Consider the following 23,893-nt stretch of genomic DNA (forward strand, 5'->3'; position numbering starts at 1 on the left):
AACTCCATCAGCAAGTGCTTCCCCCCATCTTTGGTTTTTGCCTCTACATGGCTTAGACAATTTAACCCCCTGAACAGTTCCTCCTCTTGTTCAATACATCCAGAAAGAAATTAGAGATGCAGGAAGTGGTAAGTAAGTTATTTTAAGCAGTCAATATCTGTTTATAGTTGGGGTTGTTTTTCCCTTTGCAGTGGGCACAACTGTTTTTGCTTGTCACCTCCTTGTACTGCAGAAGTTTGCAATTATTAAAAGGAAACAATCCCTCACTTTCTTATTTAGAGTTTTGATTAGCTCCTGTACTCACTCTAATTTGTGCCCGGATACTACAGGAATTGCCATGCTGAATATGACAAGTGGTCCATTTAGTCCAGATTGCATCAATGGCCAATACCAGGCATTTCAAGAAATAAGTAAAAAAAAAATGCCATCGTGGACAATTATGGAATAACCTACCTATAGGGACTTTTCTTCCCACATCTTGTCAGTTAACAGTTGGTTTAGGCTCTGAAGCAGGAAGGTTTATTTACCTTTTTAACTATAATTGGGATGTTTTCAGTACAAGTGTCTAATCTTTGTTTAAATCCTGATCTTGTGGGCTCAATATCCTGTGGCAATGAGTTCCACAGTTTCAGTTACACATTATGTAAGATTTAATTTACAATTTAAATAATTTAAGAAAGACATTTGTTTACAAGCAACAGTAACTGTTGCTGATTCTGTACATTGCATTTTTATTAGACACCAACAAGGAAAAAACAGAACATATGGCACAAGAATGCCAATTTTTTATTTTTTTGGACACATGAACACAAAATATCCCTGCAGGCTAAAAAAAATACATTGCAAATTGTACACGACCAGCATCTTATCGCAACATGGGGCTGCTAACCCACCCATAACAGTTTAGAAAGAGTACCTCGTATTGCTATAGACATACATCCAGTCCAATTTAATAAAATACAATTTTAAACATTACAAGTCTAACAATATAGAAACAAAAATTACATCATAAGTCAAAATGAACAAATGCAAACATTTTACATTGAAGTTTCAGCCTCTAGACATAGAAATATCATGAAAATGTCAATAGCAAGGTATAAGAAAATCTGTGATATTACAAGATCTTTCCTCAAATTTCACAAGGAAAAACCCTTGCAGTTGAAACAGTATTGATACAATGCCCTCCAAACTCTGCTTTCTTAAAATGAAAGTAGAGCTACTGCCTTGCTATTGAGCAAGAAAACTCCTACAGCACATCCACAAAGGTAGGTTGGGGGGGGGGCGGGAAATGTTAAACGCTCTGTGAACAAGAGGATGCCGTTGCCCAGATGAAGGGCAAGACTTTTGATATAAGTAAATAAGCTCTGAAATTTGTCTGGAACAAGATACGTACTGTGTGAGCTGGTCTACACTTGAAATGCTACAGCACTTAAGTATGGACACTCCCTATGCTGGCGTTCACCTAGCGCTGTCGACAGGTCAGCTTAACTACGTCCCGCAGGGGTGTAGATTTTTCACATCCCTGAGTGATGCAGTGAAGTTGACCAAATTTTCTAGTGTAGACCAGGCCTAAGAAGCATGTTTGCCTGTCTATCACAACCTTTTATGCCCTTTGGATGCAGCCACAGGCACTACACTAAACTGTAGTACTTAAAGAAAGAATAAATAAGTTGGGCCTGTCTGAATGTCTAAGACAGGCCAACTGGCTCGTTCCAGAGCTTGTTCAGAATCCAACCGTTCACAAAGAAAGCAGAACTGGTTCAAAAGTGGGGTTTCTGCTCTTCTTTACTGTCAACTGCCCCTTCCCCCAATTCATTAAACTTTGCTACATTTAAAATCTTCCACACCACATAGCTAAACAGTGGCCAACAGGCTTTATTTATTTAAAAAAACAAACACCCTAAGAACTACAGCTACAGAATGCACATCTTCCCATTGATTGACACATGCATAACGATTCAGTCAGTCCCAAGGGGTAATTCAGATCATCAAGCTGCACCTCATCACTCAGCTTTCAGAATGGTATACAATATTGCTGCAACTTTGATCTTGCAGTTATAACCTCCCAAAAGACACACCCTTCAATGACAATAATTCTAAATCTAAAATGCTCTTCGGTTCTCTCTAGCTGTCAAAGTGACAGCACTGCACCCTTACCAGTATTTTAGTCCTATGATGTTCTAACACAAGATTGAGTTAGAAAGTTCTTGCCATGCGTCCCAGAGCTAGCTGAGGTCTAATAATCTGTACAGTTTGAGATTAAATATTCAGGCTAATTGCAGGCAAGCAGATGAGAGGCTCTCATTTCATTCAATCTGAACTAGGAGTGCTTGGCACTGGACAACTATCTATCTGGTGGCAAAAATCAAATCTCAGTCTTATCCACCCTTGACTAATCAGTCACATTCTTGCCTAGTGCATTAACCCACAGTGATCTTTGATCCTATAAGCTAAAGGGTAATCAATTTCTCTTCAAAGGTGCCAAAATTCACCATAGATTGGGTCAAAGTTCATTCTAAAAGGGTTTTTTGTATTCTCCCTGAACAAGTATTAAGAAAAGCAGCCATCTAGCTGAAGCAGCAGTCAGTCTCCCACCCACATGTCCTGATTATTATCCAAGTGAGGTATTCTTTAAAAAAAAAGTTTAACAAATTAAAAAGAATCTTATCTAAACCCGTCCACACTACACACCAGGAGCAGAGCTTGCTTCAGTCCCATTTTCCAACAGAAAAAGTTTAAACTAATTGTAACGAGGCATACTACTCTGAAAGTAGGTTATGAAACTGTCTTGAAGACAAACTTCAGCTTACTTAGGTACAACTGAAAGACAGCATTTAAAAATGTAAACTTTATTTTATGTACAAGCTTATTTAGAAGACTGAAGGAAAAAACAGCATTTCATATTGCTGAGCTTTTGAGAGGGCTGGTTTCCAAGCTTGGGAACAACACAATACTTAGCAGAAAACCCCACACCAATGGCAGAGACCACAGTGCAATAGCTGGTGACTTTTCAAACTTCTCTTAGCTTCTGCAGTGGTGTAATGTTAGCTGCGCTGAATCTCGGAATAAGATTTTATTCTGTGTTAACTCATGTTAACACTAAAATAAATCTATTCTCAATGTACTATGTTTGTGAGTTCCAAAAGTATTAAGTGAAGCAGAGCCCCTCTTCCTTTTTATACATTTTAGCTGAAAAAAGCCAAGCAAATAAAAACAACTAATTTCTAGTCTGGGACAGAATATATTTGATTTACACTTTTTAAAACATGCTGTTGAATGCAATTGTGTGAGCAACCTAGATTTCCAAGGGGAAAAAAAAAGAAGAAGATTAAAATGCTGGTACGAGTCTTCAGGTCACTACTGTCACACAACACACTTAGAACTGTACAGATGGCAAGCCTTTCCTACATATAACACCCAATTTCCGAACTTATAAAAAAAGTGGTAGACAGAACACCAGTGAATATAAAACAGTTAAAAATAATTATTAAAAAACCCATGGAAGTGCATCTTTTCTGATTAGTTTCAGAAACTGCCAAACTGTGTGTTCAGAAAACGACACAAGAAGGTTGGTTAAACTCGTGCACAATCCTCAGCTAGAATTTTACACTGTCAGGGGGGCTTAAAAAAAATTTATTGCCAAAGTTAAACCTTCTATGAGAAAAGTTTTAAAATCACCTAGATTTATCAAACCACACAGCAGCATAAAGTGGGCACTTTTGTAAAAGTCTGAAAAATATCTAAAAGCTAATTTTTTTTAAATATTTTATCATTTTTAGAAGGGGAAATGGTTCAGTACTTGTTACCATATCATGGCAGTATTATTTGCAACCATCATAATTAAAACCTGCTGCCAGGCATCACTATCTGGTTATGTTACACATTCACAGAACAAGAACCACCTAGCTGAATCCGCAGTATAGTGCAATTGCTTTGCAGTCCAAGTCTGCAGAGATTAAAAAGAGAACTAGTAAAACTGACAAAAAACTGCAATACCTGTGAAAGTTAATGTTTGTTAAAAGGCATTTACAGTAGTGAAATCTAAAATCTCCATTAAAAAAAAAATCTATGGCCCCACACAATAGAACGGTTACATTGAATTGGAGTAAAATGGTTTGCCATAATATGCATACTTACTAAGCAGTGCATGAAGAAAGGGAATTAGTCATCTTGATAAACTAGTAGGATAAGGAGATAACTTAAAAACCATAGCTAGCAAAATATTCAATAAAAATCTTTCATGCCAAGTCTTTTAAAATTTTCAGGATGATCGGCCTTTTGCGCTTTGAGGTAAAAATTCAGTCCAATGCATCAGAAAAGGACAGTTCATGAATTTCTTTTACTTAAAACAACAAAACAAATGGCTCAATTGTGTTGGTGCATCAGACATTGCTGTGAAGTGTAGATTCAGTGCGACTGTTCAGAGTTGCTGGTAGTACGCAGTCTGAAATAAACTGAGCCCTAGCTATAAGCAGTAGGCGTTCAAAACATTTCAGGACTGCGTGGGTTGCCGGTTCTGCCTCGTCTTCCCAGATGGATTCAGGCAAAATACATTGTATGCTGGGTATCATGGTGGATTTGCACTGCCTTTGCCAGAGCCTGGGGATCCCGGCCATTGCTCTGTCCTGAAACGTGGCTGCCTTCAGCACTGTAAAGATGTAGACACATTTAGAGGGCTATGTACAATGGGACAAAAATGAACACGCTTAAACAGTTCATTTCTCAAGGTTCTGTACCTGCTATCCCTGGCAACAGAGACGGTTTGGTCCTAGAGCACTAACTCAGACCAGTAGCTGATCATGAGTCATCCACATACAGATTAGTGCAGAGAAGAGTCCTCCATTAATATAGTGTACTTAAGTCTTTAGACTACTTTCCATTTTAGTCCAACGATCACCACTTCCACAATACCTTTCATCCAAGGATTTCGAAGTGCTTCACCAACATTAATTCCTACCAACAGCTGTGAGCTTAGTATCTCCTTTGTAATGATGGGAAAACAGAGGTGAAGCGACTTGCCCAAAGCCTGACAGAGTCTATACTAAACCTGGATTAGAGGCATTCCTGGCATTTGGACCTATACATTCTCTGGCCAATGCTACCTCAAATGCATCACCTGAAAAGTACTAAGGGACCTTTAGTGAACAAGAGTCACCAGAAACTCAGTTTTATGATTCCTGCCAGGTGCACAAGGAGCTGGAGAGAAGGAAAACCTAACTTTCTACTACAGTGCTTTAGCTGCAGTAACTTTAATACAAACCATTTAAGGGCACTGGGAGGGAGAATGGTTGAAGTTACATTTTCAAACTTGCATCAAAGAAAAATATTTTTTTTCCATAATGAAGAAAACTGGAAAAAAGCTCACACTGTGCTAATGAAAAGTGTAATGATTACCACCCCCCCAAAAAAAAAACCAAAAAACAAAAACCACACAAGTGTGTTGTAATAAATAAAGCCTCTTCTGACCTCAGCTTCAGTTCTTCCCATGGCTGTTACACATTTCTATTTTATCTGAATGGATGGTTAAGAACTAAACACCAAATTTTATAGTTTGGCTTTATGAGGCATATCCAGTCTACTGAGAAAGACTAATTTTTAATATGTTGTTTTAGTGACTTTACTGCTGGACTGACAATCCTGGAAACCTACATATGCACAAGGCAGGTACAGAGCACTGCTCTGCCAAATTGCCTGCCCCTGAACTGGAAGGATCCCAGTTAACAAGAAGGGGGAAGCGGTCTCCATGCTCCAATCAATTCTTAGCCTCTCAACACTGTCAGACATTGCGATTTGAGGTAGGACTAAACTGAGAACCCACCAATCTGGTTCACACAGAAGGCCAGTTCAAATCAGTGACTGGTATAAAGGGAAAGGAAGAAGAGTTATCAGCATTTTATTCTTCACTTACAAGTAAACCAGATCTTTTTAGACATGTTAAAACAGTCTACTGTAAAGAGACAGAACCCTTTCACTCCTTACCTATCATGATCCTTGTCTACAAGATGGTATCTTGCCCTAAATGCTACCAGCCTAGCATAGTATGCAGGAGCTGGAATGGAGACGGATCTTGTACAGCGGACATACGTGTGACACAGCTGGTAGGTTAGCAGCTGCAATTCATCTGCGGTGAAACAGTTGTCATCCCACAAGACCTGATAGTGAGATGGGCGGCTGGTACCCTGGTGAAGGAAGCAAATACATGTTTAACTGGATTATATCAATCTAAGGCAGATGGAGCTCTAGACTTCTTGAATCAGTATCATTCAACTGAAACCGAGAAGTCGTTTCTAGAGTTATTTATATCCAAGTGATAGATCAGAATCTTAGCACTGATTCTTCATGTGTTAAATAAAACTGATAGAACTGCAAGTCTGCTCAAACTATAAACAGATACTGCTGTCATCTGTGAGCGACGACAGCTCCCAACAGCACAAGTCTAGTGCAGACTGGAGATTACCTGAATTCCTGCATGGCTACAGAGGTAAAAGTCAAATTCAGAGGGATGTGTGATGGTGCTGTCCACGGTAGTGCCTGCAGGTACATTACCACTTTTACCCACCTGGTTGGAAAAAGATTGTAATTAGTACATTTACTTCTGCACGTGACTCTTATGCAACTCTACCAGGATGGACTCATTTTAAGCTTTTAGTGAACGTAGTGCTCAAGAAAGTGAGGAAGCACTAAGATCTTTTCCACACTAAGGATTAAATGATGTTCGCAATGTGGCGGGTCATTTCCTGGGAACCTTGCTATAAACGCCTCTATGTACCTAACCGCTTAGACTTGAGCAGTTTTAACAGTAAAAATGTGGCTCCAGAAAAGCCCATGCCAGCAGGGCTGTTGGTAGCACGATTATAATTATAGGTGGGAGTAGATCTAAAACTGGATAATCCAGGCACATCACAAGCTTTCGCTGAAAGTTTAAATTTCCCAACCCCATCCCTGCTCAGACCCTCTCCCCGAGACCTGCAATACGCATGCAGTCTTAAGCCCAGGAACATTCCTGAGAAGATACGGCAGTTTGGTGATGTGAACAAGACTCACGCATAGAGACAAAGTAGGCAAGTTTCCAGACCCCAAATTTGGTGCCAAGGATCACCCTGCCACAAGAGCCTGATTTGCTTAGAAACACTGCTTACTGCAGAGTAGAATCATGCCGCTACTCTGGTAAGTAAACTGGACATCATCCCCAGCCAGCTGTTCTCATATTTCTACACAATTCCTCTACTTGTGTACGCAACAACATTACTTGCCCTTTCAGTTTTATCAGCACAGAAGAGTCTAGTGTGATGCCTTTTCTGCACAACAATGTAGGTTATTCCTGGTCTATAATCTTCTTCCAAACTGATACAGGCCTTCCGGATTGCAATCAATTCTGGCCAAGCTACCTAGAAGTACAAGTGATGAATTCAGTATGCAGGACAGTATTCTCATTTGTTTCTCTGAACAGATGTAATTTCACAACAGTACAATTCAAAGCACGATTCATTGTGTGCACACCTGAGGGGGAAAACAAAAGGAAAATTTAAAACGTTGCTTATATGAAGATTGCTAAAATATCCTTGTCCTTCAGGTTTGATTAAGAAGCTTCATTCTTAGCTTAAGTTTCTAGAGACTTACATTAAATATGATTTTATAAAAAACTTTTAGAGTTTAAAAGGTATGAATTGATCGACTAAGTTACCTTACATTTACATTCACTCCCAAAAGGATCCGATAGTGTATTTATAAAGCAATAAAATAGCCTCACTAACAGAGCCATCTCTGGGGTGGAGGGTGGCAGCCTATTAGCCACAATATATCACTCACAATGGAAAGGAGGGGAACTTTAACCTTGAGTAACCCAGAACAAACCCAGCTCCTCCAGAAAGCAGGACTGGATTTTTACCACCCGCATGGAGCAGACAAGACCTCTTGTCGAGAGTGTCTCACCCCAAGGCTTCCAGATCTGATCCCCTGTATTCAGTCTACCTTTCCCAAGTACTGTACAAAGGGATGTCTTAATGTTCACAAGATTCAAGCCTCTACAGGGTCTAGGTGTTTCAAAATTGAAGCTTAGCACCATCAAGCCACTCTCTGAGCAGAAATGTTTGTACGAATCGTCATCTAAACAGATGATGTAGATAAAGATGAGTTGAGGCTGCCATGCGTGCCAGGGTGCCATCCGTTAAGGAGTCTCCCCCTCCAGTACAGGTTCATTTGCCAATACCATTTAGATTCTCAATGGCAAAACTTCACTGAACCCCAAAGAAATGTCATTAGAAAATACCTGTTTCATCTGTCCCTCTGAAACTCCACCTCTGTAGTAAATGATCCGTGTGGGCTTGAAGCGGGTAGATTTGTAGAACTGGATCAGCAGCTCTCGTACCATGTTAGTCAGGTCCTGGATCACTTCCTGACTGTACAGTAACTCCTGGGAAGTCTCCTGACGGGAGGTCTGCACACGCACAGTAGCACAGTAGCGACTAGGGTGGCCATCCATACTGCCTACCACAGCAGCAATGGATGGCTTCTTTCCATCCCCAGCGGGAGGGTGAGTGACATCTGCTCCCAGGAAGATCACTGGTTGCTGGAACACAGAGGGCCTGTTCAATTTAAAGAAGGTTTGGTCAAAAAGCAAGGAAGGAAAAGAGTTAACCGTAGCAAGTCATCTGACAAGGAAAGATTAGACAAGTAGATCTGAAATATCCTGAAGAACTGAAAACTCGCAAGGTGTTTTATACAGGAGTCTCCCTGCCCCCAAACAGCTTGCAATCTAGAGAGAAAAGACAAGGGAAGTGGAAAGGGAAGCACCAAAAAAAAAAGGGGGGGGCTGGGTGAGTGGGGGGGGAAGATGCAGGTGGCTGAAAGTTGAAGTTAATATGCCACAATTTCACTCACCTCCCCACTTGCTCTTCTAATAAGTGAGAGAACAAGAAGGGAAGAACTAGTGTTTACAGGCCTCACAGAATTAGTGTGTGTTTAAGGAGATACTTGGAAGGGAAGGTGGAAGGATCAGGACACAGAAGCAGGAATGGACAGACGTAAATGGAGTGGGCGTTATTCAGGGAAGTTTAGTGGAAATGAGCAATAGAACAGGCTTTACTGTTTACTACAGAGCTAAGTGGTGTCTGTGATAAAGACAACAGGTGTCTGATCAGGAATCATAGCCAGTTTGACTGGGTGCTCCATATGTAACAAAGCAGCAAGAAAAATAGGTTTCTTGCTTCAGGACAATTCTGGATGTAGTCATCCATCAAACTGTATGTCTAGACTGTTTACTAGACATTATTGGTTATAGAAGTAGACGTGAAAACATGTAGTCACGAGACAGGCGACAATTCCCAAGGCAATTCAGAAAATGGTCATGTGCTAATAGAAGACCAACAATGAGAATTTTAGAGCTCTCCCATCTTTTCATTTTATTTTACTCCAACCTTGTGTCTCCTTTTCAGCCACATTGCTGGACAAGTCTGAAACCTGAGGCGGGCTTTATCCTAAGGTACAATGTATACAACAGCATGTTGTGCAGCTTCAGTTCTAAAACAGAAGGCACGATCATTTGTCCCATTTAATACAAAAGCATCAACATCTATAGAAGATTTCTAACCCACCCATTGTTTGGAAAGATACCGTTTTAGTTACTAAAAAGCAGACCAAAATAATCGTTTTGCCTGCTAAGTTAGGCCTTCATTAAAGCTTTAAATTTGAGCTAACCTTTGATGAGGTACAAGCACGTTGTTGATCCCTCCAAGCTTTGCATTTATCTTCAGACAAAGATTGGACAGAGTTTGGGGTGAGGTTTTTACCACATTCTTCACCTGAACACACTGCGTGGCCATTCCTAAGAGAGTGTCACCAACACGCTTAACCTCAGCTGCAACAGAAAAGCAAGGTGATTCTGATCATCAGAAGCATCAATAGTCCCCTACCTCCCCCCCTTGTAAGACATTTGAAAACTAGGTCAAGATTCTAAAGATTCAAAGTGAATGAGACTCCACTCTTTGTAACTCTATCTGTAGAAAATTAGAGAGATATTAACCAGCCTCTAGGAAAAAACCCATCACAGAAAAAGGCATTGCTACTCTTTACCCATCTCATCATTATGCACCTTTAAGTACAGATGATGTACAGTGAGTTAAACTTTAAATCTCCTTTCCATACCATACACAGGTGTCTTTCCAGGCAGGATCACTACTATGAGCTGCAGACCAACATAGGTCAACTTCAAGTGTTTGAACATTGGCTCCACGCTGTCTGCGCCTTGTGCGTATTTACAGAAACATGGCTGGCCTTGGATTGGCATCCCTGCATCCTTTGAGATCTTGCGCAGCTGGTCTGTGAAACTCCTATAAAACAAATGAAATATTAGCTTTTGGCAGATCAGTCCACACAGTTTCAGTCATTTCAGTCCTCTGGCAACTGGGCACATCGTCATCTTCTACACTATTCCATTGAATGGTCAGTTTTATACTGCTAAAATTCTCTTTAATTATACCCAGCTTAGACCTTCACTAGCACAGTTCTAGTTTTGACTGAAGAGAAACTTTTCACGTCTTCACACACTGCAACTGTTCAAATGTCCTCTCAGCCACATGACTTACACCATCAAGGACAGGTGCCTTTGGCATGACTGAAGAAATTTGGCTTAGCAATAATGGGGCTTATCCTGAAGTCCTTACACACAGGTTAACTCTCTGAAGTCAACAGGAGTTTTGCATGCAGACAGTCACATTTGAGTCTCACATTAACAAAAGCCACAGTTTATTTGGTGGACTTTCCTTTGAACACCAAATCACTACACACACCACTAAAACGCAGTGATTATTAAACAGCCCAAAGCAATACCATCTCCAACAGTTTAAGACCAGAAATGACTTCTGTAAACTGAAACTGCAGCAAGAAATTAAATAGCAACTTAATGCAATAATTACAGGTAAAATTAAAATGCACAGGAAATTCAGTTATTGTTCCAAAAATCAGCTAACCCTGCGTCATTGCGCAGAGAACCTATAAGCACATGAAGTATATAATGTACATAAGGACAAGGAATTACTGGCGCTGCAGGTACCGTTATAAGTGCATTAATGGAGATTTAATGCCTCAAACAGACCTGTCTGTACCAAGCAAGAGAGAGATAGTTCAACATTACCAAAGGATCAGACTCATTAAACATTTAGTTGTGTTCATTTTGTATATTGCAGAAGTAGGTAAGTAGCTGTCTTAAATCCCCCCCAACATGACCACTCCACTGGGCCCTTATATTGCACAGATCTCGTGAGCAGAAATACTCCAAACACATACATTTAAAGTAGCCATTGTCTGAAACCACTGAAATACTGAAAATACAGTTCGTCAAGCAAGGTTCTCCAGATACTCAGCTTCCTTGCTTTTACAGTTTTAAGCCAGTCCTCTCTAACTATCCAGTCCAAAACAGTTTGCCATTTATAGTGATCTCCCTTCCCCTCCCGAATCCCTAAAATGAAGCACCAAAACCCTCAAAAATTTAGTGCTTCCGTGTAATATTAACAGAAAAAACAAAGGACAATGTCTTAATCTATGTTCTGTAAAGTACCATATATATTTATGGTACTAAACATTTCACAGTCTGGTTTAGCTACACAATGTTATTAATGCATTTCGTTTATAGCTAAAAATAAAGAAATCTGAACTGTGTAAGAAGTGTAATGTTTTACTGAACTCACAAGCACTGAATAGCTCAGTAAGTACAACCCGTTCCCTGCACTACTACAGTGCTTTACAACATGAAGGATATCCTAACTCTCTGGCACCAAGAGTACACCATCTGAAAGCCTATACGGTAAGAGCCAAGATAATGCATAGAACTTTTGTAGGTTATTTGGAGGAAAGGGAAGGAGCACATGTTGATTGGGAAGCTGTTCAAGCACGAGGAGCAAGTCAGGAAAACAGAGACCAGGAGTCAGAAGAGAAACATAGGCCAAATGCAGTCAGTGAGAGGAAAAAAGCAGAGGTATCGACACGGTTGTCATCTTCTCCAAAGATATCACTGTTGAAATGCCATGTGCACCTTGACCCTTTTACTAGTTTAACAGTTTACAGAAGTTTACCAATTCAGGTTACAGACTTGGTTATTCCCCACCTTCATGTTGCAAATATTTAAGCTACTACAGGGCAAGGATTTCCTGCTTTTACTGTGTCAGATGTGTTCACATCAAGTTATCATAGAAATGCAGGACTAGAGACCTCAATAGGTCATGTAGTCTGGTTCCTTGCACTAAGGCAGGGCTCAATATTATCTATACCATCCTAGTGTGGTGCATGTTATATCATAACTGCTGGTAGCACAAAGATACTCACTTGAGCAAGTCTTCTCTGCACTGTTTTTGAGGTGCAAAGCAGGCAACAGCCCAAACTTTAATCTCGATGCCAGCGTAGAACTGTTTCCCTCTCATGTCCCAAACACCCTGGTTTGGTGTAGCTACAGTCTTGTTCTAAATAAAGACAAAGACAACTTAAAAATTAAAAACTATGATCAGGTTGATAAGGCAATGAACAGTATTCTCTAAAGATTTGTGTACAAGTGAACTTTTAAATTACAAAATACCCACGAATGCTTCCTAAGTCTGATTCTAACAACAAGCTATTTTACAACAGATTCTAAGAACTCACCCGGCCTCCATACTGCAGCATCGGCGCTGGCAAGACTCTGCCTGTTAACTCTGTCATTTCGTTATGGACCACAATGCCAAACTCCTTCAGATATGGATCCGGTCCACCTACCATACTGTTGCTCTTCACCTGGAGATCAGAAGATCATCATCATAACCATACATAGTATTTCAGGTGGTTGTTCTTAGAACAATAAGCACAGAGTGACTCAAGCCATATCCCCTTATGTCAGTGGTCTCCAAACTGTGCGGCACATCGAGAAATGGCCAGGGGCATGTGGCAGGGCCTGGACCAGCCCCCATGAGGGGGCTGAGAGGGAGTGCCACCTCGCTCCGCTCTGCCTGCAGCTGTGGCCCCTGCTCCTAGCCTAGCCATGACATCACTCCTGGCACGGGGAGGTGGGGAGCAGACACATTCTATTATTGCTAAGGGGAAGGTGAGAGTGGAAAAGTTTGGGGACCACTGGCTTATGTTAGAAGAGAAAAAAAAAAAAAGTCTCTTCAGCTTCTTCTATTCTTGGCTAGTATGCTTATTCACAGAGGTACCTTAAAGGGATCAGAAATTATATGGATTTTGCTACACTTTTCCCATGGAAACCATTTGAAAGATATACACAAAACCCATCTATGGTGAAAAAAATGTGATACACACAACTTGAAAATTTTCTATCAAAAACCACTTGAAGGGAAAAGGGAAAAGTCTTATGACTATTTTCCATAAAGCTGAACTACAGCTACTCACAAGTCTGCTGATTTCTTCCTGCCTATCTGGTGCCGACCTTGCAGTTGCTTTTATCATAGTTGAAGTCTGATTGTCTGTTAGCTTCTTGATACATCGTTGGCCTGCCACAATGTTACACACCTATACAGCAACAGAATTAGGGATGGCTTATTGCCTCTGAAACAAGTGCTATAAGTCACAATGCAGTGCCAGTTAAAAGTTACCAGATTCCTTTACCTCAAGTGGTAAATAAGTGTGTTTCTGTTCCTGTCCCACTTGGAGACACGGAAGGTGAGGATACTTCAGCTGCAGACTGTACTTTTGCTTAAAATACTGAGCTACCGTACACTCCATAGCCTGTCCATTTTCCAGCTGCAGAGGGAACCTATAAAAAATGCACTGCTTTGATTATGCTTCTCAATGAAGTGGTTAATTCTTTTTAAAAAGTGATATGGAGAATATATTTGAAAGCCCTGAAAATGCCCATTTTCTATATAGTTATTATTTCTCTTTATGTAAACGTATGTACAAAATAGTTTCTCAGTGGGCATTGGACTTGAAGCTAAGTTAAAAAATTATAGCTTTAGAGACATTTTAAAAGCCAAGACATCTCTCTAATTATTCATCTTGGGGAGAAAGTACAGTTGTAACCTAAATCCACTGTCATTGTTCCAATCAGTCTCTTAAAATTAAGAGTTCCTTTAAAAGCCATATGGATATTTTGACTCCTGAGCCAGCTACCCTTGCAGAAATAAGGCACTTAGCATCTCCAATAGCTTTCACTTTATAGAAGATATTGTGTACGTACGTCTGATGGCTCGCTGGTCGCCTGGTAACATTGCAAACTCTGTATTTTCTCTTCATCTGGCCACAGTGGGTAACCTCTACTTTTAGACCTGAAAACCCAAGACAAAAGCCACCAAAATAAAAATCAGACACAGTCAACCTATTACCACCTCCAAGATTTACTTTCAACTTGGAAAGATGAGTGACAAGGAATAGGACAGTTTCCAGGGTCTGCAGCCTGTGAACTCTGGTAGCACAATTTAATACACTCACAAGCTTCCAATATTTTGTACCAGCAGTTTTTAAACTATGCATTTACCTCGGATTTCTTTGGTAAACTTAACACGCTGGGAGTCTGTAAGAGGTTTGGTCTGTTCATTGATGTTCTGAATGTCCAGGACCTCACACATGAACTCAATGATAGGCTGGGCACGATAGAAAGCAGTCGCTGATACTAAGAACAGAAAGACAGGATATTTAGTCTAGAGGAGGTTCACCTAGAGGAGGTACTTTCTTATGCCATTAAAAACAGAAGTTCTTGCATACCATCAATATTGAGCATCATGTTCCACATGGCAGGCCTGACTGACTGATGGAATCCAAACCAAACCTCCCTGCCTCCTCCCAGAGGGTGGTAGTAACCTTCAGGAGGAGAGAAGAAGGAACGTCCCACAGGGGTGTATCTGATGAAACAGGAAGAGTTAACACTTAGATTCTTTCTTTCATTGTATTCCCTGGGTTCCCAAAAGTTCAAGTCCTAATATATGTAGGTCCCATGGGGCAGACCATATTTCTTCTAATGCAAGTATGAATCAAAAGTTTATTAAAAAACACAACAAAAAATAACCACACAACAGATCCCTTCACCCCTTTTGCAGCAGTATAGTTTAAGTCTGGAGCAATGGAAAATAGGCACCTTTTTAACAGATTGATTCAAGACTAGACTGATTAGGAAACCTACGAATCAAAAGTACCCACCTCATGGAGGGAAGATGCCGTGTGATTACATCAAGTGCCTGTACAGAGTCTTCAGGAACTTCATTTAAATGCCCTGCCAGAGCTTCCAGAAGCAGCTGAAGGCTGACCACTGACACCCACTGAATAGACACTTTAAACGTCTGGTCCTTCCCCTCACCTGGGAGTGTCACCTCCATATCCACCTAAACAATCAGGGCAGATGCAGCACAAACATAAATTAACATACTCAATATTCTAGCGCAACACTAAGCAACACTCATTCTCATGGACTTGCTTTGAGTCGACAGGTTGTTTCTCAACTAGGATGTAGTAATTTAAGGGAATTCTACAGCAAACAAGAGTAGTTGCATAGAGAAGTTTGAAACATGGTAATTTAGTCACATTAGGAAGCTGCTCTGAGGTTCTGTTTGTATTAGCCATTATCTTCAACTGGAGGTTAATATGGTGACACCGAAGCTCTTAAGAAGAGAGCTATGATTAGTCATCCACTTTTTGTCCCAAAGAATTGATAGGAGAAGGCTGGTTTGTGTCCATAACAACACAGTAAAGGTATGTTAACCTCTAGTCTTCAAGTCAATGCACTGAACTTCCTCAGGAACTAGTCAACACCACAATTAATCACCAAAGGAATCAAAGATCTATGAGGGATGCAAAGTGCTCCTCTCCAGAGGTTGAGCATGCTACTTGAAAAGTACTCTCTTCCACCATTAGCCTACAGAGTCTCCCTCACATGGCAGTGTGCCACCAGTAATCTGGTACTCAGAACAGAGAATGAAGTAGGGTTATTTTCTCCAGAAAACTTAGTATCTACACAGATTTTACCCAAATCTGGAAGTTTTGGTATATATTTCTATCTACCAACATACTATTAAGAACTAGGACACACTAAAATATTTCAGTTGAAAATTACAGAGTTGTAAACATAAGGCTTGACTGGAAGGTGACAGTTTGTTCATGTTTATCCTCATAAAGAGTAAATTTAAGGAGGCCCACTAACTTCCTTGACATTGTTGTGAGAAACAAAAGGAAGCATCTGAAATATCTGGTAACTGTTGAGCACAAAGTGTAATGTAGCATTTATGGATCAACTTCCTTCCCCCTCCTCCCTTGTTCCTATTTACCTCACCTTCTTCTGCTATTTCTCTTCTCTATACCTCTGCCACCATTAATAAAAATGTATTTAAAAATAGGAACTAGAACAAGTCATGTGTCTCATCAGCCCGATCAGTTTGCTTATATGTCATGTTTCCTCACTACTCTTTGCTTTTAAACGGTTTAAGTCTGTTGTGATTAAGCATTTTGGGATGTTGACTGTCTTCTTGCGTCTTTGCATAGCACCTAGCAGAACTGTGCTCCACTTAAAGTTTGGGGCTTTGGGTGCTACCATAATATAAATTACATCAGGCAGACAAGTTGATATTCTGTTAAAAGTCTTAGAAAACCTAATATTAAGAGAACCTAATGATTCTACTCAAATTTTCAGTTTTAATGAAAATGTTTCTTGCCTTGGATTTACTCAAGTAAATTAACATGTGTAATAATGATTTGTACTGTGAGACCATATGTCTGTAGAGAGGAAGTGAGCTACAGAAGCCTTTGTTTCCAAGTAGATAGAGTGGGGGGGAAACTGAGAGTCTAGTGTAGAAAACTGAACTTTGTTTTGGTTCTGAAATTTAAAACTAGGCCTTGCAGCAACTTGTTTAGCTGGTGCTAGAGCATACTGGCACCCTGGCACTCCTTTCCTACATTAGGACTTGCCTAAACAAAACTAAAAGGTTTTAACGACCTTTTGAGAAAAATGTACACCAAGAAGTGTGATCTGTCTTAGCAGCCTCCAGTCCACGGTGTGTTGATTTACACTGTCTAGGCCTAGTTCACAAACACAAGAGCTCCTGGAAAAGAGTCCACTGAAGAACCCAGATCCTTGGATTTCATACAATTCCTATTGCCCCTCGGTTTTCAACTACTACTAACTGTAAGGTTTCTTTCTATTCACTTTTTATCCCAGCACAACTCAAACTATGCATGGTATTGCAGTGTTGGTACGGCAACATGTCCCTGGAAGATTAAAGCTGTCTACTACAACACTTACCCTATCTCTCCCAATAGGCAATGGGTGTGCAGTGTACATGTTCCTTTTGCCATCATATCCTGGCTGTCGATCACCAAATATCTGCATCTTGAAGTGTCTCACCATAGTATCTACCACCTCCCTAAAGAGGAATGGCATTGTTCAATAGATTATTGTGAAGAACAGGCAAATTCAGTGATGCATTAGCAGAGTTCTTATAATTGGCCATAACTGGACTCAAGCCTGAAACAAATTGCTATCAGAGACAACAATGCACCTGAGTCTGCCCATACCCAAGTTGCCAGCAGCCCCTTTGCCCCTGAACAGAGACACAGGGCAAAAACATGTGCAGAATGGAGAACAAAATTGTGGTCCAAAGAACAAATGGCTTCTAAGAAAATTGCACCATTAGTTAAATTATAGACAGAAAAAATTATTTGGCCCACTGGGAGACCAGCGTAGGATTGTTCCTACAACACATTTCTCAATGTTGTCTACATATACAGGCCAACTGTAAAAGCTCAGTACAACTTTCTCTGAGAATATGATACAATTTGTTTTTCCACACCACTTAGGAGCCCTAATCCTGGCTCATTACTAAATTGGCGACTATCACCTACATCACATATATACAACTATACTTGGTAGCAGCTGGAAAACTGCTAAAAAAGTAGAGTTTCTTTAAAATTGAGGCTGCTTTAGTGTTTATTAAGCCATCCTTACCTGTTCACTCTTCGGGGCCGCTTTTCTGGTTTGATATCTACATCATAGTGATAAACATCAATTTTAGGGATCTGCACCTGAAAATGATTGGCTAAGAGACGGATGGGTTTCCCAACAGTTCCCAGGCCAGGGCGGCGGGGCGGCTGGAAGAGGCTGGCTGGGGGCCCTGTGAAAGTCAAAGAAAAAAGTTTGAGATAATAAATGATCATGTAACACAATGTCCTCCCAACTGGACATAGGACTGTAATTCAACTGAAGGCTCCCTATGACAGATGAGGGAACAAAGTCTGAAGTGCCTTGCCCAGGTTGCAAGATTTACAAACGAAAGTGTTCTTTAGTGGCTCCATTGCCTTTTAACAGCTCTAAAATGATTTTCATGAAGAACAGAATCATGTACCCAAAACATATAAACTAATTACAGCAATAACGTATGTAAGAAATCTACTTTTGTAAACACGATTTATGAAGTCAAAGCCCTGTGATGAAATTTAGTTTTTTGTATACTATATATACTCCTCACCTTGTATAGTATCATTAGTGAATAATAGAGAGTTTATTAAGCCCACTACAGGCTTCCATGTATTATGCTCAGAGTCAGTATTTAATTATGGATTCTTGGCATGATCAAGTGATTAGAGGTACAATTTTTAATCTGAAAATTGATAGTATCTGGAATTGGTGAAGAGTTTTTTATTCTATAATATAAATGTAAAATACCTTTTTTATATAGGACTGACAAAAAATATTGTGGTTTCCACTCCCACAAAAAATGCTGTGCTGTTTACATGCTAACCGTGAAATGCTATTTAATATAAACAAAGCTCGGGCCAATTTCAAATTCCAACATAAAGATGGGAGTGAGGAGGACAGTTTCTTCTAAAGGAAGAGAAACAATAAGAGTAAAATGTTTTCAACAAAATTATTAGTGTAAAGACATCCATGTCTTGTTAATAGAACTGGATATGGTAGCTTATAAAAATCCGAGTTTTAATTATTTCTACTGAGAACATTTGGAGAGTCTTCAAAAAGGACGCCATATTTGAACTCAAATTAGCCAATGTCATGTTTTGCCAGTTTCCTCAAAAGATATAAATTAGAACTGGAATGTTACATCATTTAAAGGAAAACTTATTCGAAAGTCAAATGTATCTGATTTTTTTTAAAACTCACTATATTGTTTAAACACTTGAACTGAAGTGACGAAAAAAATCTTTTTTTCAGTTTATTTTGTGCATTTGACAGCATTCTGTGTAGTCACAGTTCCACGATTCCCCTGCTTGAGTCTTTTGCATAGCAAAAAAAGAGAGAAAAATTTTGAAAAATAAAAAGCATGACTTTAAAGCCACAAAAATTGGTAGGATAACTTAGGAGAAATTTAACAACTGAAGCTGCTTTAAAAGCTTTTTTTTACCTGACAAAATTTTAAGTTGACAGTGCCCCTTTCAGTCAAAGGGCTGACAGAGAGTCTGAACTTATTCCAGGGGAGCGGGGAGGAGAACAGGCATGTCGGGAAACCTCAGAAATGCAGCAATAAACTTTTGCATGCAAGACTAAATCCCAAGAAGCCAGAAACCTTTGTTTTATAGGAAGACTTCTAAGTCTCCACTAAAATACCAATTTTTATTTATAGATTTGGGACTATTAACACTATAATATTTTAAGTGCTAAAGTACTTAGAGGGTGATATTCCAAGTAGATGTAGTCCATTTGATATATCAATTCTCCAAAGTTGAGGAGAACAGGACACCAGCTTCCTTGAGGCACAGATTTTGTCTTACTAGATATCAAGCACGCCATATGCACCATTGGCACTGCACCTGTATAAATAGTTATTATTTACTTTAACTTAAGGACAGCTTGTCACAGAATATAGTTTCATTTTTAAAAAGTTAAAAAGCATGAATCATCAAGGGCAATCAAAGTTTGCTGTGCTTGTTTGGATACTAGAGAGATGATCCATTAATCCTGTGCTAATTAGTCTGAAGCAGTATAGCTTTTGTGGGCACTGACCTGCTAAAAGAGATTAAATGACCAACTATATTTACCATTTACCTTCTTCAGTACTAGCAAGTTTTGTAAATTAGGAATCAAAACAATTCCAGACATTTGTTGTCAAGAAAGGAGGTTAATATTACTGCACATCTTCTCTTTATAATCTCTCTTATTCTTTCTGATACAAAGTAGTAAATTAAATGCTATTGTTCATCTGAAACCAGGGCTTCACTACAATTTATGTAATTTGTTTCCATAATTTTAATTTTGTCCATTCAACTTCACTAGGATGAAATATTTGTATTCCACACACTGTTGCTCTAGTTTTCCTGCCATGTATTAACAGCCTATATAACCAAGGTACCTCCAAGGGGAAGCAGTTTGACACAAATGAAAGAGGACCTCTTAGAAATGTGTGAATTTATACTGCATCACACATTAACAGACTGTAAACATTTAAAGTAACACCTGTAACAGTGATCTTTCAAAATACCTCCCAAGACGAGGAAATAATGAGGGTAGATTTGGTCTTCAGATCAATAACTTATTGCTGTAGATTTTGCAGAGCTCCTGAAAATATCAGCTTGCTAAGACAGGTATTCTAGAACCTAGGTGTAGATATATATACTTCGGTCAAGAATTACCTCTTGCACACATTTACATCTTTAACCATTATCTCATGTGACAATACTCACCAAGTTCCGTGGCCAATAAAAGGTGACATTTCATCATATACCAATATCTTTCATTTTAATGACCAGGTAAGTCTCAAGATTCAGTTAAAACTCTTTCTACAATGGGCCACCTTCAAAAGTTAGGCATGTTTTTATGACATCATGCAATAATGAACTGTGTATGCCAATTTTCAAACCTATCACCCTGCTGCTCCTCTTTCACATCAGGTCACTTCCTTGGCTAAGGCTGTATTCCACATTAATTCATCTACATTTTTAAGAAGTCAAATCATATTGTAGCATGTCTAAGTAGAAAAACTCCTATAGCAGATTGAGTGGCCTGTCTGCCATGCAGAAAGTTTTGAGTGTATAGCGAATCTGCTGGTAAAGTTTAACAACCCACTTAAGTTCCTCTTTGAAAGTGACAGATTGTTGAGATACACTTAGTCTGGTTTCATGTCAATATCACCTCTGCCAGAGATCTCTGCACTGATCATCCCCAATAACCTGGCACAACCTTATCCCCATTTGTTACTTACAAATGTAGCAGTGGAATGAAACAGTCACCACATTCAGGGCATTTTTAATAGCGTGGCCTCACCTATTCTTATTAGGAAAAAAACCCCTATATATTTCTTAGGAAATACTCAACTGAACCGTATAGAACAGAAAGTATCACTGATTTGTGAAAGGCCTAAGAGCTGCAGACAGGGTTAACCACACGTTGCAATATAGTTAGCAAATTATTAAACACACTGCAGCAAAAAACATTTAGAGAAGGCGAAAATACTCTGGCTGGAAAGTTATCGTGGGCAGAACTTAGAGGGAGAATGGAAATTTTCACAGGTTCTTTCGCCCACCTATGAATCAGTCACTGTTAGTAACATCTCCAATGTCTTTACTCCCTATCAGAATACACCTGACACATAAAAAATAACCGGATTTAAAGCACAGCACACAGCTTGTTGGCATCAGGTGCCAGACCTCCTGGACCCAGGAGGCGGAGACAACTTCCTTTCCCCTCCCTCATGCATTTAAACAACTCTGGAGAAGAGAAGGATATCATCAACTAAAGAGCTACATGTCCCCAGTCCGATAGGGCCCCTCAACATGTGGGGCCGGGAGAAAGGGCAAGGGTGACAGCCTCAGACCAAGGGTACACACCAGCACCCAGCTAAACCTGGGCTCTCCCCTGACCCTTGCTGAGGACGTGTTCCCCGCAGCGCCGGCCAGGCCTCACAAGGGGGCTGGGCACCCCCTGAAGCAAAGGAAGCCAAGCCCCCAACCTCCTCAGGACCCAGTGTCATCAGGAATCACCCCCTACCCCCACCACTCCAGGAAGAAGCCAAGCCCCCCCCAGCACTGCCCACCTGGGGACCACCTAACCGTTCACTCCCTATCACCTGGGAGCCCCCCACCTCCCAGAGGAGGACGTCACCCCCTTCAGGAGCCAGCACCCCCATGGAGGAAGTTACCCCCCCGAGGCACCCCAGGAGAGCGCCCCCACCAGGAGCCAAACCCCCCCCCCATGGAGGAAGTTACCCCCAGGAGAACCCCCACCAGGAGCCAGCCCCGCCCCATGGAGGAAGTTACACCCCCCCGAGGCACCCCAGGAGAGCGCCCCCACCAGGAGCCAGCCCCCCCCATGGAGGAAGTTACCCCCAGGAGACCCCCCACCAGGAGCCAGCCCCCCCCATGGAGGAAGTTACACCCCCCCCGAGGCAGAAGTCACCCCCAGGAGAGTCCCCCCACCAGGAGCCAGCCCCCCCATACAGGAAGTCACTCCCCCCAGGCAGAAGTCACCCCCAGGAGACCCCCCACCAGGAGCCAGGCCCCCCATGGAGGAAGTTACACCCCCCCAGGAGACCCCCCGCCAGGCGCCAGGCCCCCTCCCCCAGGGAGCCGGGGCTCACCCCACCCCCGGACACCCCGCCGCTCACCGGGTCCCAGCGCCTCCATGGCGGCGGCGGCGGCGGCCTCGCTGCGGTCCCCCCCGGCCGCGGCCGCCCCGGGCCCCGCCGCTCCCGGCCCCGCCGCCGCCGCGTATCGCTTGATCTCGGGAATGTTGGCTGCGGGTGGGGTCGGTCCCGGGAACGGGGGCGGGGCCGGGCCGGGAGCGGGTGGCTCCCGGCGGCGGCAGCACAAACAATCCCCTCGGCGGTGCCACCGAGCCCGAGCAGGAACCGGCGCGGGTCCGGGAGCGCGCCCCCGAAGCCGCCGCGGGAACGCGCGCGAAACCCCCTTGCGCTGTCGGGGTCGCGCGCTCCGCTGGAGAAGCGGAGTTCGGAGGCCAACCCAGCGGCCTTCCCGGGCTCGCGCTCGCCCCGCCCTCTTCCCGCCGCGCGGGAGCGCGCACGCCGTCACCTGGGCCGGCCAGCGTCCTCTGCGCGTGCGTGTGCGCGCGTCCCCGCGCCTCCTCTGGCCTTTTAAACCCGGCGGCGAGCCTGGACCGCGGGCGGTGGTGCATTGAACTGCGACCTGCTTTCCCAGAACCCAAACCCCTCCTAAAACCCACCATCCCAGCCCCCCATGCTCCCTCCCTAAAACCTGCCCCACAAAACCCCCCGTTCCCCAAACCCTTCCACTAAATACCGCCTCCCCCAGTGCCCATCCCAGACCCAAATGCCCCCTCCTCATAGACTCCCAAATTCCTCCACTAAATACCCTCACCCAAAAACCCACCCGCTACAAAAAACAAATACCCCTCCCATATATCCCCTACCCAAAATACCTCTTCAAAACCCACCTCCTCCCCAAATACATTTCTTCCAAAAAATACCTTTCCATGAGTACCTCCCCATGCCCTGGGCACACACAGTGGAAAGCTACAATGCCCCAATTGCCCCAAACTTTATTTTTTTTTGCGGGGGGGGGAACAGCTCATGTTGAAAATTTATTTTTTTAAGACCTCATTTTGTTAACATCTTAGGTTATCAAAACTGAAATAAAATGAACTGGGTCATAAACTATGTGGATCACTTTTGACATCCCTCAGCTTTGGCACTTAAGTCTGGGTCAGTTTCATTTGCATTGGCACTCATTCTCTGGCTGTCACGTGCTGGCACAACACTGTGTGCCAGACTAGTGAGCAACAGGTAACATCTTAACCAAAAACATCTCTGGAATTTCTTTTCAAATTAATGATTGCTTTTCTATTGATTTCATTGATCTGAATCAACTGGGTCCCTTCGTGCCGTATTTCCATCTTAGGTACTTTATGTGCACCATCACAATCTTTAATGTATTTATCCTCACAATACACCTGTGAGGTAGGAAGTGCTATTGTATTTATTTATGTCATTTTACAGATTAGGAACTG

The 23,893-nt window shown here is 41.7% G+C and overlaps 1 protein-coding gene across 2 annotated transcripts; it reads right to left on the bottom strand.

Annotated features, from left to right (window-relative positions):
• Positions 1-754: 754 nt before the first annotated feature.
• On the bottom strand, positions 755-22,557 carry LOC115637526 (protein argonaute-4). 2 transcript variants are annotated; one of them, XM_030538841.1, is made up of 18 exons: positions 22,515-22,557; positions 17,909-18,074; positions 17,207-17,327; positions 15,115-15,296; positions 14,683-14,819; positions 14,456-14,590; positions 14,159-14,246; positions 13,588-13,735; positions 13,372-13,491; positions 12,631-12,759; positions 12,319-12,452; positions 10,144-10,328; positions 9,697-9,856; positions 8,270-8,585; positions 7,254-7,388; positions 6,458-6,559; positions 5,980-6,179; positions 755-4,648 (listed from the first exon to the last, which is right to left on the bottom strand). In XM_030538841.1, exons 1-18 carry the CDS (start codon positions 22,531-22,533, stop codon positions 4,540-4,542), a joined length of 2,586 nt encoding a protein of 861 aa, XP_030394701.1. In that variant the 5' UTR covers positions 22,534-22,557; the 3' UTR covers positions 755-4,539. The 2 variants fall into 2 exon arrangements, with proteins under 2 accessions (XP_030394701.1, XP_030394700.1); XM_030538840.1 differs by lacking the exon at positions 22,515-22,557 and having other exon boundaries at positions 17,909-18,132.
• Positions 22,558-23,893: the final 1,336 nt, after the last annotated feature.

Source organism: Gopherus evgoodei, chromosome 20, assembly GCF_007399415.2.
Source record: "Gopherus evgoodei ecotype Sinaloan lineage chromosome 20, rGopEvg1_v1.p, whole genome shotgun sequence".
NCBI lineage: Eukaryota > Metazoa > Chordata > Testudines > Testudinidae > Gopherus > Gopherus evgoodei.

Coding starts and splice junctions, on each gene's coding strand:
- LOC115637526 (XM_030538840.1), bottom strand. CDS start 18,117: ATGATCATTTATTATCTCAAACTTTTTTCTTTGACTTTCACAGGGCCC. Junction 12,760..13,371: donor AGGAAGAAATCAGCAGACTT/GTGAGTAGCTGT, acceptor TCTGATCTCCAG/GTGAAGAGCAACAGTATGGT. Junction 6,560..7,253: donor GTGCTGATAAAACTGAAAGG/GCAAGTAATGTT, acceptor TTTTCCAACCAG/GTGGGTAAAAGTGGTAATGT.